Raw genomic sequence first — 16,106 nt, 5'->3', positions numbered from 1 at the left:
TAATTTGCATTTAAATTATGCTTTCTAAAAATTTTCAGAACCCCAAACATCTCTCTCTTTCCATAGCATTTTCTTCTATCTAGTAAGTAGGGGCTGGTAGGCCTTGTTTTGAGGCTGCACTGCCTTAGTGCAGTGGGAGCTCCTCAATGCCTCTAGCCTCCACCTTCATCTACCACATCCCACTGCTGCCCTCCTCGGGCACAACAGTTATCTGTGGTTTATTCACAACTTTATTAGTTGAAATTCCCTGTTATGCTATCATACAGAACACACGTAACAAGACAGACGTAGAAGAAATGTATAATCTGTTTCATTAAAATGATCATACAATTGTTTGTGGTTATTTAAACAGAATAATATCAGCCCAAAATTAAAATCGTACAGACTACCTATAAGGTGCCAATATTTATATAGGAGCCATGTCTGCAGCCAGCACCACCCTGTGATTCAGTCACCAACCAGCAGAGTAAGCACAGGGGAGGACTTATGGAACGAGCCTCACCTCTGCCTCTCTGGCTCTCCATCCACATCCTCATCAGCGCTGCACGTGGCACTGGAATCATTGTCCGACTGGGGCTCGGGCCTTTGGGCATTTATTTGCTGAGCTACCACCAAATCTTCATCTCTGGGTTCCACCTTCTCACTGGCTCTATCCAAGTCTCTTTCTTTGGTATTATCACCTTCAACTTTAGATGCATGGTTTTCTGGCACCCTCACTTCAACATCCACAGAGTCGACTTTGGTAGCGGGTGGGGGATCATGAACAGAACCCCCTTCGGCACTGTGCTCCTGCTGATCTACATCCATCTGCTCTGCTGTCTCAGCACTGATGCTGTCATTCACCTGGGTCTCCACGCTTTCATCTTCAGCTGGTTTTGTACTTGGAACTGCTGAGGAGGGAGATGTACTGGGCGCAGTTTCCGTGGTGGGCTCAAGCTCAACCGCAGGTTCTGTGTTTCCTCGAGAAGTAGCATTTTCAGGACTGTCCTCGCTGGGCTTGACAGCTTCAACTGGTGAAGGAGAAGGAGCACTTTCTGTATCAGAACTATTTTCTGCACCTTAAAGATAATGATACAGCATAAAAATCTGATAATGAACATGTTTCAGGTGGTGATAGAAACCATGCTTGAAAGTAGTTGTTTAGGATGAATTCTACTCCTTTGATGACCTCATTGAAGTACTTACAGCCATCGAGAAGGCTAAAGTTTCCTACAGGGTATAAAAGTGAAAGATCAAATTGTCTTGACCTTCTGAAACTAAGAACATAAAGGATTTTAATGTCTGAAAATAATTTATATGAAACTGAAAAACAAAGAACGAACAATAAAACTAAACAAAAAAAATTCCTATAAATGATGACATTCTGGTGTATTTCTAGAAGCTCTTCCTGTGAATTTCCTCTTACCCAGCTGAACTGACACTCTAGAACAGCTCCATCCAATAGGCATATAATGTAATAACATCTGTAATTTTACTTTCTCTGATGGCCACATTTAAAAAGTAAGAAGAAATGGGTCAATAATTGAAACAATTTTTTTAATTTTTTTTATTTTTTGGAGATGGGGTTTCCGCTCTTGTTACCCAGGCTGGAGTGCAATGGTGCGATCTCGGCTCACTGTAACCTCCGCCTCCCGGGTTCAAGCGATTCTCCTGCCTCAGTCTCCCAAGTAGCTGGATTTACAGGTGTGTGCCACCATGCCCAGCTGATTTTGTAGAATTTATTTAATTAACCCAGTATACGTGAAACATCATTTTAACACGTGATCAACAGTGAAAAACCATAAAAAAAAATTATTTTTCCTTTTTTTGGTACTAAGTCTTCAAAATCTGGTGTGTATTTTACATTTTCTGCATATCTAATATTTTTTTTTGGAGACACAGTCTCGCTCTGTCACCCAGGCTGGATTGCAGTGGTGCTATCTCGGCTCACTGCAGCCTTCGCCTCCCAGGTTCAAGCGATTCTTGTGCCTCAGCCTCCTGAGTAGCTGGGATTATAGATGCCTGGCACCATGCCTGGCTAATTTTTGTATTTTTAGTAGAGATGGGATTTCACCACGTTGCCCAGGCTGGTCTTGAACTCCTGACGTCAGGTGATCTGCCTGCCTCGGCCTCCTAAAGTACTGAGATTACAGGCATAGGCCACAGCACCCAGCCTGCATATCTAAATTTAAACTAGCCAAATTTCAAGTGCTCAATAGCCACAAGTGTCTAGCGGCTACTGCACTGGACAGAAGACTCTAGAATAATATTTCAGAGATTTTTCATTTAATGTTGTAACACAGATGTTTCCCCATATCATTTGTATTGTTCTATGAATAGACTTTCAGTGCTTTTGACATCCTTACCTAGCTATATCAAACGCATTACAAATTTAATATGTCCTGTATTAGAGTTGTAATAACCACTCGCAAATCAGATTCTTTTCTAGGGTTTACTATCTAATTAAACAAACCAGAAACCAAGAAGTCATCTTTTAAACCGTCTCATTTACCCTATGTCCGGCCTTGACAAGGTTCTACTGATTTTCTCTTTAAAAATTTCTCCTGAATCTATCCAATCCTGTTTGACTTCACAGCTAGCACTCTAATCCAAAACCAACTCTCTTCACTCCACGTCAGACCATTCTCTACAACAAAGACAGAGTTATCTTTTTAAAAGCCAGATTTTACCACAATAACTCACTCTCTCACTGTCTCTCTCATAACTTTTCAATGGACCCCCATTACTGTTAGGATAAAGTTCCAAAATTGCTAGTATGGCCTGCAAGGCCTTGCCCAGTGGGGCCTCTCCAGCTTGCACACAGCTCTCTGAATTAAGTCACTCTGGCCTTTATTTAGTTTGTTCAATGCCTCACGCATCTTCTACCACAGAGACTTTGTACATACCATTCACCTTTACTGAAAGGCTCTTTTACCTACTTTTCCTTTGGTGATCAGCTCAAACATCACATGCTTAAAAAGCCTTCTATGGGCTGGGCGCAGTGGCTCATGCCTGTAATCCCAGCACTTTGGGAGGCCAAGGTGGAAGGATCACCTGAGGTACGGAGTTCAAGACCATCCTGACCAACAGAGTGAAACCCCATCTCTACTAAAAATACAAAATTAGCCAGGTGTGGAATGCCTGTGCTCCCAGCTACTTGGGAGGCTGAAGTAGGAGAATCACTTGAATCCAGGAGGTGGAGGTTGCAGTGAGCTGAGATCGTGCCATTGCACTCCAGCCTGGGCAACAAGAGTGAAACTCTGTCCCCCCACCCCCGCCCCCAAAAAAGCCTTCCATGGTTTCCTTAGCAAAGTTATATTTTGCTAATACAGTTCTGATACCACATGTACTAGTTACAGTTACATCTTACATTTCTTTACTAGAATGATTTCTGGCTATTTCTTCCACTAGGCTATAAACTCCATGAAGACAGAGATCATATATTTTGATTATCACTTAAGTACTAGCCTGGTACACAGTAGACTCAAATACTGGCTGGATTATAAAGTACATGAATGGTTGTGAAAACCTAAATAACCATCTGGGAAAAAAATTAGTTTTTAATTGTATATAACATACAGCAATATAAAAAAACTTCTACAAATTCATTCTTTCAAATATGATGAAGTGTCAACTATGTATGTGCAGGGAGCTATCTGAGGTACTGCGGACATAGTAATTTAAAAAAATGTAAGCAGATGCTCTCATGGAGCCCACATTCTAGCATGCAATAGATAATAAACAGTAAATATGTGATACAAGCTGAGAGTGGTGGCTCACGCCTATAATCCCAGCACTTTGGGAAGCTAAGGCAGGAGGACTGCCCGAGACCAGGAGTTCAAGACCAGTTTGGGCCACATGGTAAGACCTCATCTCTCCAAAAAAAAAAAAATTAAAAAATTAGCTAGGCATGGTGGTGTACACCGGTAATCCCAGCTATCAGGAGGCTGAGGCAAGAGAATCACTTGAGCCCAAGCGGTCAAGGCTTGCAGTGAGCCGTGTTCATGCCGCTATACTTCAGCACTGGGTAACAAAGTGAGACCTGTCTCAAAAAATCAAAAAAAGTAATATATCAGGTGGTGATCAGTGCAGTGACTAAATGACAAAACTGAGAAAGAGGTGGGAGGTATTATAAAATAAAGTGATATCTGAACAGAGGACTCAAGGAAACGAGAGAATGAGCCCTGGGCACATGGTGGGGAAGAGCATCCCAGGTAGAGGGATTAGAAAGCACAAAGGCTCCTGAAGTCGGGGTTGGTTTGCCCAGGACCAACAAAGAGAACAGTGTGGTTGGAGCAGAGGGGGCCAACAAAAAAGTAGCTGGACAAAGTTTACAGAGGTACAAAGGTCAGTTCATGCAGAGCCTCAAAAATCACAGTAAGGCCTTGGGTCTTTATTCTTACTGAGATGGGAAAGTATTACAGAATTTGAACTGAGAAGAAACATGATTTGACTTACATTTTGTAAGAATCACTCGGGCTGCTGCAGAAGAAAAAACAGAATGGACCTTGTCTCTACACAAAATAAAAAAATGAGTCAAGTGTGGTGCTGCATGCCTATGGTCCCAGATACTTGGGGGGATGAGGTAGGAAAATTGCGTGAGCCTGGGAGTTCAAGGCTGCAGTGAGCCACGATCAAGTCACTGCATTCCAGCCTAGGTGACACAGCGAGACCTCATCTCTAAAAATAAAAAAAAAAAAGAATGGAACAAAAAGAAGCAAGAGACTAATCAAAAAGCTATTGCAATGAGGGCTCCTCGGAAGCAGGGTAGGAGCAATGGAGACAAGGATCCAATTCTAAAGAGACTAAAGAAAACCTAATTTATTGATATAGCGAAAGACCAGAGGGAAAAGCAGCTTGTGGTGGTAGAGACACAAGAATTTGCTCTGGCTGTTAACGATAAGATGGCTCTTAGGCATCCAAATGGAAATACTGTAGGTGATCAAATATATAAGCCTGGAGTTCACATGAGAGTTCAAGTCTCCAAAATAAAACAAAAGACAGACAAGCAAATAACTCAGAACAGTACCTCACATGTAGTAAGGTTTTAATATATGGCAGCCATGGCTGGGCGCAGTGGCTCATGCCTGTAATCCCAGCACTTTGGAAGACCAAGGTGGGCGGATCACCTGAGGTCAGGAGTTCGAGGCCTGGCCAACATAGCCAAACCCCATCTCTACTAAAAGTACAAAAATTAGCCAGGTGTGGTGGCAGGTGCCTATAATCCCAGCTACTCGGGAGGCTGAGGCAGGGGAATTGCTTGAACCCGGGAAGCAGAGGTTGCAGTGAGCCAAGATCACACCACTGCACTCCAGCCTGGGCAACAAGCGCAAGACTCCGTCTCCAAAACAAACAAACAAACAAACAAAAACGGCAGCCATTACCATTATTGAAAGATTCTACCAAAGCACTGAAAAGCTAACAAAAAGCCCAACTTAACCTTCATTTCTGTTTACATGGTGGTAGAAAGCCCCAAATCCAAGGGTAAACTAACAAGGCATTTATCTTCAAACTAGTAGAAGACATGTTAGTGGTTATACAGCAGATGATATCATTTGACATAACCACTTTTCCAATTTTCTTCTTCCAAGCCACAAAACACTAGGAAAGTTTCCAAGGCATACTGTTTCACCAAGCAGCAGCCAAACATGAGTATCTTTTTTCCCCGAAAAATACAAAAAGAAAACCTTAAAGAATGATGTAGAAAAACAGAACAAGAGGAAATCCAAATTTTGGTGAAGTTCTGGTCTGATTTAATTCTTCTAATCGTGAAAGATACTCACACAGTCAGATGCATTTTAGGAAAACAGACATAGGAACCCTCCCTTCAGCAGTTGCCTTCATTTTTCAATTGGCAAGAGCCTTGCCACACAATGAACAGTGCATCTGTGGTGTCTCATTAAGATTAGGAATAAGTATGAGATCATAGGTCACATGAACTGCATTTATGTTCTCTTCTTGACACTTTCCAAATGAAGCTAAGTCAACAGGAACACAGAGTCTACAATTCTACTGGGAAATTCATTTCCTCTTAATAGGAAACTCTTCTAGATGATTGAGCAGATGTGATGGTGCCACCCTACACTTAATCAAATGGATACATATATAAACACATATATATTTTTTTGAGACGAAGTCTCATTCTGTCGCCCAGGCTGGAGTGCAGTGACGTGATCTCAGCTCACCGCAAGCTCCACCTCCCAGGTTCACGCCATTCTCCTGCCTCAGCCTCCTGAGTAGCTGGACTACAGGCGCCCATCACCACGCCTGACTAACTTCTTTTTCTAGTTTTAGTAGAGACGGGGCTTCACCATGTTAGCCAGGATGGTCTCGATCTCCTGACCTCATGTTCCGCCCTACTCAGTCTCCCAAAGTGCGGGATTACAGGCTTGAGCCACCGTGCCCAGCCCAGACAGATATATTAATACCAGACTTGGGCTTTGTTATGGACTGCATTGTGCCCCTCCCCACCAAAATTCTTCTGTTGGAGCCCTACCCCGCAATGTAACTGTATTTGAAGGCAAAGCCTTTAAGGAGATGATTAAGGTTAAATGAAGTTATAATGGTGGGCTCTAATCCAGTAGGAGTTGTCTTCATATGAGGAAGAGACACCAGGAGTGTGCACACCCAAAGGAAAGGCCACGTAAGGACAAAGTAAGGAGGCAGTTGGCTATCTGCAAGCCAGCAAGACAGTCCTCATCAGAAAGCAACTGTGCCAGCACCTTGACCTTGCACGTACAGCTTCCAGAACCATGACAAAATTAACTTCAGTTGCTGCAGCCACCCAATCTGTGGTATTTTCTTACGGCAGCCCAAGGTTTATTAACCTCCAGGCTTTATTAACATTTATAACCCCAGGGAATACTAGCCATCAGAAACCCATTAAAACCAAGAAACTCTGACAACCTCTCTGAAAGTGCCATTAACACACCCAACTACCTTCCCTGTTTACCGCACTCTCACCTTACCCTCGGGTGGGCCTTCTCTAATACTCTCTTTACTCTTGTAAAGATGACCTCATTCTTCACAAACCCTCCCAAAAACAAGTTTAAGGTTAGGAGTTGTTCAAAGCCAAAACCCATTTCAATACAAGTTTAACTTTAAAAGATAACAAGAATAATCTATAGGAAAAAAAAAAAAAACAAAATCTAATATTACTAAACCTGGAGGAGGTAGAACTTTTAAAGCTTATACAAAATAAAGACCCTACAAAGAAAAGATATACAACTCTAATTACACAAAGTTTAAACAAAGGTAATTTAAAAGCAAAACAAAAGGGAAATAAGATGGAAAAATTATCTGCATATACAAAACATGAACATGTTTAATATATATGAAGAGCTACTAAAACCATTATAAAAATCCCCACATCAGAAGCAGTCAATTTACAAAAAAAAAAAACAAAAAAAACACAGAAACTTTAATCAGAGTGTATACTGAAATAAATTAGGTATCTTTTTTTTAAACCAAAAAAATCAAGAAAACATTTACCTTTTCATGAACTTGTCATTAGTTTAAATGACAAAGAGACATGATTTCTTATTTCCTTAAGTTTCATGGTTTTTTTTTTTTTTTTCCCCTACTGGTGCTTCTGGGTCACTAATTCTTTTTGCATAAAAACATTACTATAGTACATATAAATCTTTGTGAAAATATGAAAATAAATCAAACTCAAGGCAATAAAAGAGAAATATAACCGACTATACTAATTGAACAAATAAATGTGGCAACAACACAGACACACAGGTACTTCATTGATGTTGGCACTTGATGTCTGAAGCAGGACTGCCATTTCCAAGATCTTCTGGACCATCCTAGGTGCTACATATTAGTTGACTGAATGAAAAAAAAAATTATGTTCAAGTTTGAAGTCTCCACATCATGAAAACAACCATGAAAACACTGGCACACTGTTTCCTCAATGAAGCAACTCCTACACAGTCAAATGACTAAAAATTATTTATTCTGGGTAGCAGATGTCACAACTAAATTTAAAATTTGGAGATACCTTCGCTGTCTTCTGGATTTTCCTCTTCATTGGAGGCTTCAATATCTTCATCCTCCTGAGCAGAAACAGTGGAAGCGACACTTTCACATTGAGACACATCTCGCTCTTCACGAGGTTTTCGTGAAGTCTAAAGGAGTAAAGAGTATTATTTGATTTAAATAACTAAAAAGAAAATTTCGTTTCTGAAATAATGTAGAACATTATTTTTTTTACCACTCCATTTCTTTTTCTTTTTCTTTTTTTTTTCTTTTTTGAAACAGTCTTGCTGTCACCCAGGCTGGAATGCAGTGGCACGATCTCAGTTCACTGCAACCTTCACCTCCTGGGTTCAAGCAATTCTCTGCCGCAGCCTCCCGAGTAGTTGGGATTACACGCGCCCGCCACCAGGCCCAGCTAATTTTCACGTTTTTAGCAGAGACGGGGTTTTTCACCATCTTGGCCAGGCTGGTCTTGAACTCTTGACCTTGTGATCCACCCGCCTCAGCCTCCCAAAGTGCTGGGATTACAGGCGTTAGCCACCACACCCAGCCAATACCACTCAATTTATTTTACTATAAAAAAAGTGCAAATTCAGCCAGGCACAGGAGCTCATGTCTATAACCCCAGCACTTTCGGAGACTGAGGTGGGAGGATCACTTGAACCCAGGAGTTTGAGACTAGCCTGGGCAACAAAAGTCAGACACCTGCCCCTACAAAAAACAATTAGCTGTGTGTGCTGGTGCTCTCCTGTAGTTCCAGTTACACAAGAGACTGAGGCAGGGAGATCATCTGAGCCCAAAAGGCTGAAGCTGCAGTGAGCTGTGATCACGCCACTGCACTCCAGGCTGGGTGACAGAGTAAGACTTGCTCAAAAAAAAAAAAAATATATATATATATATATTTTTTTTAATTCCTTTTTTTAAAAAATAGTATGCTCCCTTCTGCAAAGTATGTTTATACAAAATTGCTCATTCTTCTACTGGGGTCGCATATACATAAGAGTACGTATGTACGCATTTAACTGTAAGACATTAACTATTTACATTATATTTATAACTTCATGTTACTAAATAGAAAGCTTAATATCTTCTGCGTTTGCAGACCCAGGTTTCTGGAAGTCCCAGCCCTGATGGTCCTCTGTCCTGCGCCCCTTACAGAGCCTACATTTCACCTCACTTCAGCTGTCAGCCTCTCCCAGTGAGACTCCTCAGGAGAGGAAAATACATTACTACCTTGTTAAAAATTATCTGTACGTCTACTCAACATTTTCATGTGGATGATATTTAGGAGCCAATCTAAAGTATTAATTAACTCAAGAGAAACAATCATTTTCTATATCAGAGTCACAGAATTAGTTGCAATTCTCAAGGCTAATATTTCTATGTTCATAGTAGGAATGCAAGAGAATCCCAGAGACACACTGGCTACACTTTCTAAAAAGCTTTCAGAAGAGTCTGTAAATTTTCAAGGATTAGATAATAGCTACTTTTAATTTATTTGTTTGTTTTTGAATATGAGGTCTTGCTGTGTTGCCCAGACTGGTCTGGAACGTCTGGCCTAAACAATCCTCCCACCTTGGCCTCCCAAAGTGCTAAGATTACAGGCGTGACCTACCATGCCCAGCAGATAAGTTATTATATGGATTTTTCCAGAGCCCAGTGTATGTCCCTCTCTTGCTAGTATTAACCCATTCTGTTTGATCCTTTCACTAGTAACTAGGGAAGAGACAACGTTTTACCCTACTACAACATCCCTCTGTTCACATGCAATAATCCACTACGTCACCAAGCATTTTCTTCAATATATGATAGTATTCACTAATTCTTAATGTAAAGTCAAATATACAGAAACACAGGCCAGGCGCAGTGGCTCATGGTTGGACCCAGTGGCTCGGACTTGTAAGCCCAGCACATTGGGAGGCCAAGGCGGGCGGATCACTTGAGGCCACGAGTTCGAGACCAGCCTGGCCAACATAGTGAAACCCTGTCTCTACTAAAAATACAAAAATTAGTCGGGCATGGTAGTGCGTGTCTGTAATCCCAGCTACTCGGGACGCTGAGGCAGGAGGCAGGAGTATCGCTTGAGCCCAGGAAGCGGAGGTTGCGGTGAGCCGAGATTGCGCCACTGCAATCCAGCCTGGGCGACAGAGCAAAACTCCATCCCAAAAAAATAAAAATAAAAATAAAAATAAAAATAAAAACAAGGTATTCTGCTGGGAAAACTAGCTTTGGGGTCCAACTGCAACTCTTCCCAGAATCTCCAATCAACCAGCCTACCCCATCAGACACTGGACTCACCAACCCTCCACAACAGCGTGAGCCAATTCCTTAAATCTCAATCTTTCTATATATATGCATAAACACATCCTGTTAATTTTCTCAGAAGGACTATGACTAATATAACATACATTTATTTATTTACTTTTATTTTTGAGACGGAGTCTCACACAGTCACCCAGGCTGGAGTGCAGTGGCATTATCTCGGCTCACTGCAAGCTCTGCCTCCTGGATTCACGCTATTCTCCTGCCTCAGTCTTCCGAGTAGCTGGGACTACAGGTGCCTGCCACCACACCTGGCTAATTTTTTGTACTTTTAGTAGAGACGCAGTTTCACCATGTTAGCCAGGATGGTCTCAATCTCCTGACCTCATGATCTGCCTGCCTCAGCCTCCCAAAGTGCTGGGATTACAGGCGTGAGTCACCACGCCCAGCCAACGTTTATATTTTAAATACACATCTGATTCATTCTTTACTTCACTTTGTCTCAAAACATTTTGGATGTTATCTCGTGAAGTCAAGTCTTTATCTTGTCAGTAGACTTTTTCATGTTTTGGTTGCTACAGCATATTTTTAACTCTCACATTCTTATTATTAACCTAAAGACCCCTTTGTACACACCTTTTTAAATCAGTTGATGTTGTATCTTGTATACTCTTAATAAATTCAAATCTTATTAGCTTTACTATCACACTTTAATAATTCTCAAATTTTTTGGTCTAAGGATGCAACATTCTTAAAAAGTATTAAAGGCCGCAAAGAACTTTTCTTTTTTCTTTTTCTTTTCCTTTTTGAGACGCCTCAAAAAAGGCTGGAGTACAGTGGTGCGATCTCAGCTCACTGCAACCTCCGCTTCCCAGGTTCAAGTGATTCTCCTGCCTCGGCCTCCCGAGTAGCTGGGATTAAAGGTGCACACCACTACACCCAGCTAATTTTTGTATTTTTAGTAGAGACAGGGTTTCACCATGTTGGCCAGGATGGTCTTGATCTCTTGACCTCGTGATCCGCCCGCCTCGGCCACCCAACGTGCTGGGATTACAGGCGTGAGCCACCGCGCCTGGCCAAAGAACTTTTCTTTATGAGAGAAATATACATAGACAGCCAGATAGACACTTACTATATCAGAAACTAAAACTAAGAAAACTTTAAAATTTTAACTTATTAAAAACAATATAAACTCATAAATTATTTATTTATTTATTTATTTATTTATTTATTTATTTTGAGATGGAGCCTCGCTCTGTCGCCCAGGCTGAAGTGCAGTGGTGCGATCTCGGCTCACTGCAAGCTCCACCTCCTGGGTTCACGCCATTCTCCTGCCTTGGCCTCCTGAATGGCTGGGGCTACAGGCACCCACCCCCACGCCCGGCTAACATTTTTTCCTTTATTTTTAGTAGAGACGAGGTTTCACTGTGTTAGCCAGGATGGTCTCGATCTCCTGACCTTGTGATTCGCCCTCCTCAGCCTCCCAAAGTGCTGGGATTACAGGCGTAAGCTACCGCACGCGACTTATTTTTTTAATGAAACGTAACCATTTTCCAAAACAAAAAATGACTTACAAAAAAAGTGGCACAACCCTCCCTTTTTGGAAATCTCTTCCATGTCTGATCTAACAGAGACAGCACAATTCTCAAGGTGCTTCCACATATGATTTAATCTGTGGATTACATTAGGTCATCTAATGTTTTGGTTGAAGTATAAGAAAACAATGTAGCCTCACACAGATATGTAGTTGGAAAAGGGAAGAATATTTTAACAGATTTTTCAGATACTTGTGAATATTATTTTTTGATATTGTACCAAAACTAAGCAAATGTCACTTCTTATTTGTTAGTTACAATATGAAATCTGATACCATATCAAGGAACCTTTTATACCCTGTTAAAATCTATAATCTGGCCAGGCGCGGTGGCTCACGCCTGTAATCCCAGTACTTTGTGAGGCCGAGACAGGTAGATCACTTGAGGCCAGGAGCTGAAGACCAGCCTGACCAACACAGTGAAACCCTGTCTCTACTAAAAATACAAAAATTATCCGGGTGTAGTGGCGTGCGCCTGTAATCCCAGCTGCTAAGGAGGCTGAGGCAGGAGAACTGCTTGAACCTGGGAGGCGGAGGTTGCAGTAAGCCGAGATCATGCCACTGCACTCCAGCCTGGGCGACAGGGCGAGACTCCATCTTAAAAAAAAAAAAAAAGAAAAAAATCTAAAAGCTATCTTACATTTGGTATATTAAAAAAAATTATCAATATTTTATCAATGCATGATCCATTATGCATTAGTTCATTTTCACGCTGCTGATAAAGACATACTTGAGACTCGGAAGTAAAAGACGTTTAATGAACTTACAGTTCCACACGGCTGGGGAGGCCTCACAATCATGGCAAAAGGCAAGGAGGAGCAAGTAACGTCTTACATAATGGTGGCAGGCCAAAAAAAGAAAAAAAAAAGGGGGCTTGTGCAGGGGAACTCCTCTTTATAAAACCAGTAGATCTCATAAGACTTATTCACTATCATAAAAATAGCATGAGAAAGACCTGCCCCATGATTCAGTTATCTCCCACTGGGTCCCTCCCACAACACATGGGAATTGTGGGACCTACAATTCAAGATGAGATCTGGGTGGGGACACAGCCAAACCATATCATTCTGCCGCTGGCCCCTCCCACATCTCATGCCTTCACATTTCAAAATCAATCATGCCTTCCAACGGTCCTCCAAAGTCTTAACTAATTTCAGCATAAACCCAAAAATCCATAGCCCAAAGTCTCATCTGAGACAAGGAAAGTCCCTTCCCCTATGAGCCTGTGAAAGTAGAAGCCAGCTAGTTACCTCCTAGATACAATGGGGTCACAGGTATTGGGTAAATACAGCTATTCCAAATGGGAGAAATTGGCAAAAACAAAGGGGCTACAGGGCCCATTCAAGTCCAAAATCCAGCAGGGCAGTCAAACCTTAAAGCACCAAAATGATCTCCTTTGACTCCATGTCTCACATCCAGGTCATGCTGATGCAAGAGGTGGGTTCCCATGGTCTTGGGCAGCTCTGACCCTGTGGCTTTGCAGGGTAGAGCCTCCTTCCTTGCTGCTTTCACAGGCTGGCGTTGAGTGTCTGCGGCTTTTCCAGGCGCAAGGCGCAAACTGTAGGTGAATCTACCATTCTGGAGGACGGTGGCCCTCTTCTCACAGCTCCATTAGGCAGTGCCCTAGTAGGGACTCTGATCCTACATTTCCCTTCTGCACTGCCCTGGCAGAGGTCCTTCATGAGAGCCCCACCCCTGCAGCAAACTTCTGCTTGGACATCCAGGCATTTCCATACATCCTCTGAAATCTAGGCAGAGGTCCCCAAACCTCAATTCTTGACTTTGGTGCACCCACAGGCTCAACACCACATGGAAGCTGCAAAGGCTTGAGGCTTGCATCCTCTGAAGCCACGGCCCAAGCTGTACCTTAGCCCCTTTCAGCCATGGCTAGAGCTGCTGGGGTGCAGAGCACCAAGTCCCTGTGCTGCAAACAGCAGGGGTTCCTGGGTCCAGGGCACAAAATCATTTTTTCCTCCTTGGCCTCCAGGCCTGTGAAGCAAGGGGCTGCCATAAAGACCTCTGACATCCTCTGAAGAAATTTTCCCCATTGTCTTAGAAATTAACATTCAGCTCCTCATTACTTATGCAAATTTCTGCAGCAGGCTTGAATTCCTCCTCAGAAAATGGGATTTTCTTTTCTATCACATTGTTAGGCTGCAAATTTTCCAAACTTTTATGCTCTGCTTCCCTCATAAAACTGAATGCCTTAAACAGCACCCAAGTCACCTCTAGAATGCTTTGCTGCTTAGAAATGTCTTCCACCAGATACCCTAAATCATCTCTCACAAGTTCAAAGTTCTGCAAATCTCTAGGGCAGGGACAAAATGCTGCCAGTCTCCGCTAAAACATAAGAAGAGTCACCTTTGCTCCAATTCCCAACAAGTTCCTCATTTCCATCTGAGGTGATATCACCTCAGCCTGGACCTTATTTTCATGTCACTATCAGTATTTTTGTCAAAGCCATTCAACAAGTCTCTAGGAAATTCCAAACATTTCCAAATTTTCCTGTCTTCTTCTGAGCCCTCCAAACTGTTCCAACCTCTGCCTGTTACCCAGTTTCAAAGTTGCTTGCACATTTTCAGGTATCTTTTCAGCAATGCCCTACTCTACTGGTACCAATTTATTGTATTAGTCCATTTTCACACTGCTTATAAAGACATATCCAAGACTTGGAAGAAAAAGAGGCTTAAAGGGCTGACAGTTCCACATGACTGGGAAGGCCTCACAATCATGGCAGAAAGCAAGGAGGAGCAAGTAACATCTCACATGGATAGGGCAGGCAAAAAAAGAGCTTGTGCGGGGAAATTCCTCTTTATAAAACCATCAGATCTCCTGAGACTTATTCACTATCATGAGAACAGCATGAGAAAAAGACCCGCCCCATGACTCAGTTATCTCCCACTGAGTCCCTCCCACAACACACAGTAATTGTGAGAGTTACAATTAATGATGAGATTTGGGTGGCAACACAGTCAAACCAAATCACATTACAACATCATGAAATGGCCATTTGGAAAGTACTGAGTTAAAGCAAGTTTTTGTAATTTGGATACATTTCATCACACAATAACAACTATCACATTTGCTATTATTACCACTGATCTCATCAGAAAATCTGTAATGAGAAGGTGTGAAGCTCATGGTTAGAGAAACTTATTTCCAAAATTCTCATTTTTTGCTTGAAAACTCCAAATTTTAAAGTGGCGACAAATACTATCAGTTATTTTATTTGCAAGACAGCCTCATTCATTAATTTTCAAGAAAATGTCTCCCAAAATCCCAGTCTGAAAACATAGTTTGTCTGTCATTCTTTCAACCTAAAATGACATTCCATGAAAAAGGGGAGACTAGTGCAACTTAGAACTCAAACAATTGCCAAAGTGCTTTTCCTTGAGAGAACCATCATATTCTGGTATAGAGCAGAAGAACTTTATGTTTACTTCCCATTACATGACACGAAGTATAAAAAGACGTAGTCAAGGGGCAAGATTTAATAAAACTAACTTTCACTGCATCATCAAGGACATTCTTAAGTGACATTTTAAGAAAAAACTGCAAATGCTCAGAGATGAAAAATACATTGAGTACTAGCATCGTTTGGTTCCCTGCCAAGATTTATGCTAAGGCATCAGCAATTTTATCTACCACTGCTTTGACACCATAAATGCAAACATCATATACTGGAAAAAAGTAAATAACATTTGATTGATATTTTTATGAAAATAGCCGTGACCTCATGGAATCATCAAAAAGCTCTATGGTCTTTGACAACCACTACACTGGAACTTTCTTATTAAGGAATTTCCAATAATGTTATACTCCCTGGTTTTTAATATTTATACCATGGAATCTTCTCTCTGAAAAAATGTCTAATATACCAAATCAATTCACTCGATATTATCAACAGACCTCCAACTAAAGTTTTCAATTCAACCTCCAAAAAGTTTATATTTTTCAAATCCGGCCTACAGTAATTCAAGAGTATTTAATTCCCTTTACTACAAACAGAAACTTCCAAGGAGGAAAGATAAGTTGGGGCAGGTCACGATGGGCCTTGTTTCGACTGTTAGGAATACAAATAGAAACTTTACTCCTTGAGCAATAAATAGAGAAACAGCTAGCCTGTACTAAAAATTTAGCATACCTTTTACATGTAAGTGCAGTAAATAAAAATGTAAGATACAAAAAGGTTTCTCTTATAACCAATCTCTGAAGCTCAGAAAAAAAACATCAAGGCCAGATGCAGTGGCTCACACCTGTAATCCCAGCACTTTAGGAGGCTGAG

At 41.5% G+C, this 16,106-nt stretch overlaps 1 protein-coding gene across 1 annotated transcript in view; it reads right to left on the bottom strand.

Moving 5' to 3' along the window:
* NCOR1 (nuclear receptor corepressor 1) overlaps positions 1 to 16,106 on the bottom strand; it is a 195,160-nt gene that overhangs the window by 72,839 nt on the left and 106,215 nt on the right. The window contains exons 18-19 of the mRNA XM_011975291.1: positions 7,988 to 8,114; positions 503 to 1,010 (exon numbers count right to left, since the gene is read on the bottom strand). Coding sequence (XP_011830681.1) covers positions 503 to 1,010; positions 7,988 to 8,114 — 635 coding nt within the window. The remainder of the gene's footprint in view (positions 1 to 502; positions 1,011 to 7,987; positions 8,115 to 16,106) is intronic.

This window comes from Mandrillus leucophaeus, unplaced genomic scaffold (genome assembly GCF_000951045.1).
Source record: "Mandrillus leucophaeus isolate KB7577 unplaced genomic scaffold, Mleu.le_1.0 Scaffold153, whole genome shotgun sequence".
NCBI classification, from domain to species: domain Eukaryota; kingdom Metazoa; phylum Chordata; class Mammalia; order Primates; family Cercopithecidae; genus Mandrillus; species Mandrillus leucophaeus.
This window is presented reverse-complemented; position numbering and strand designations above follow the sequence as displayed.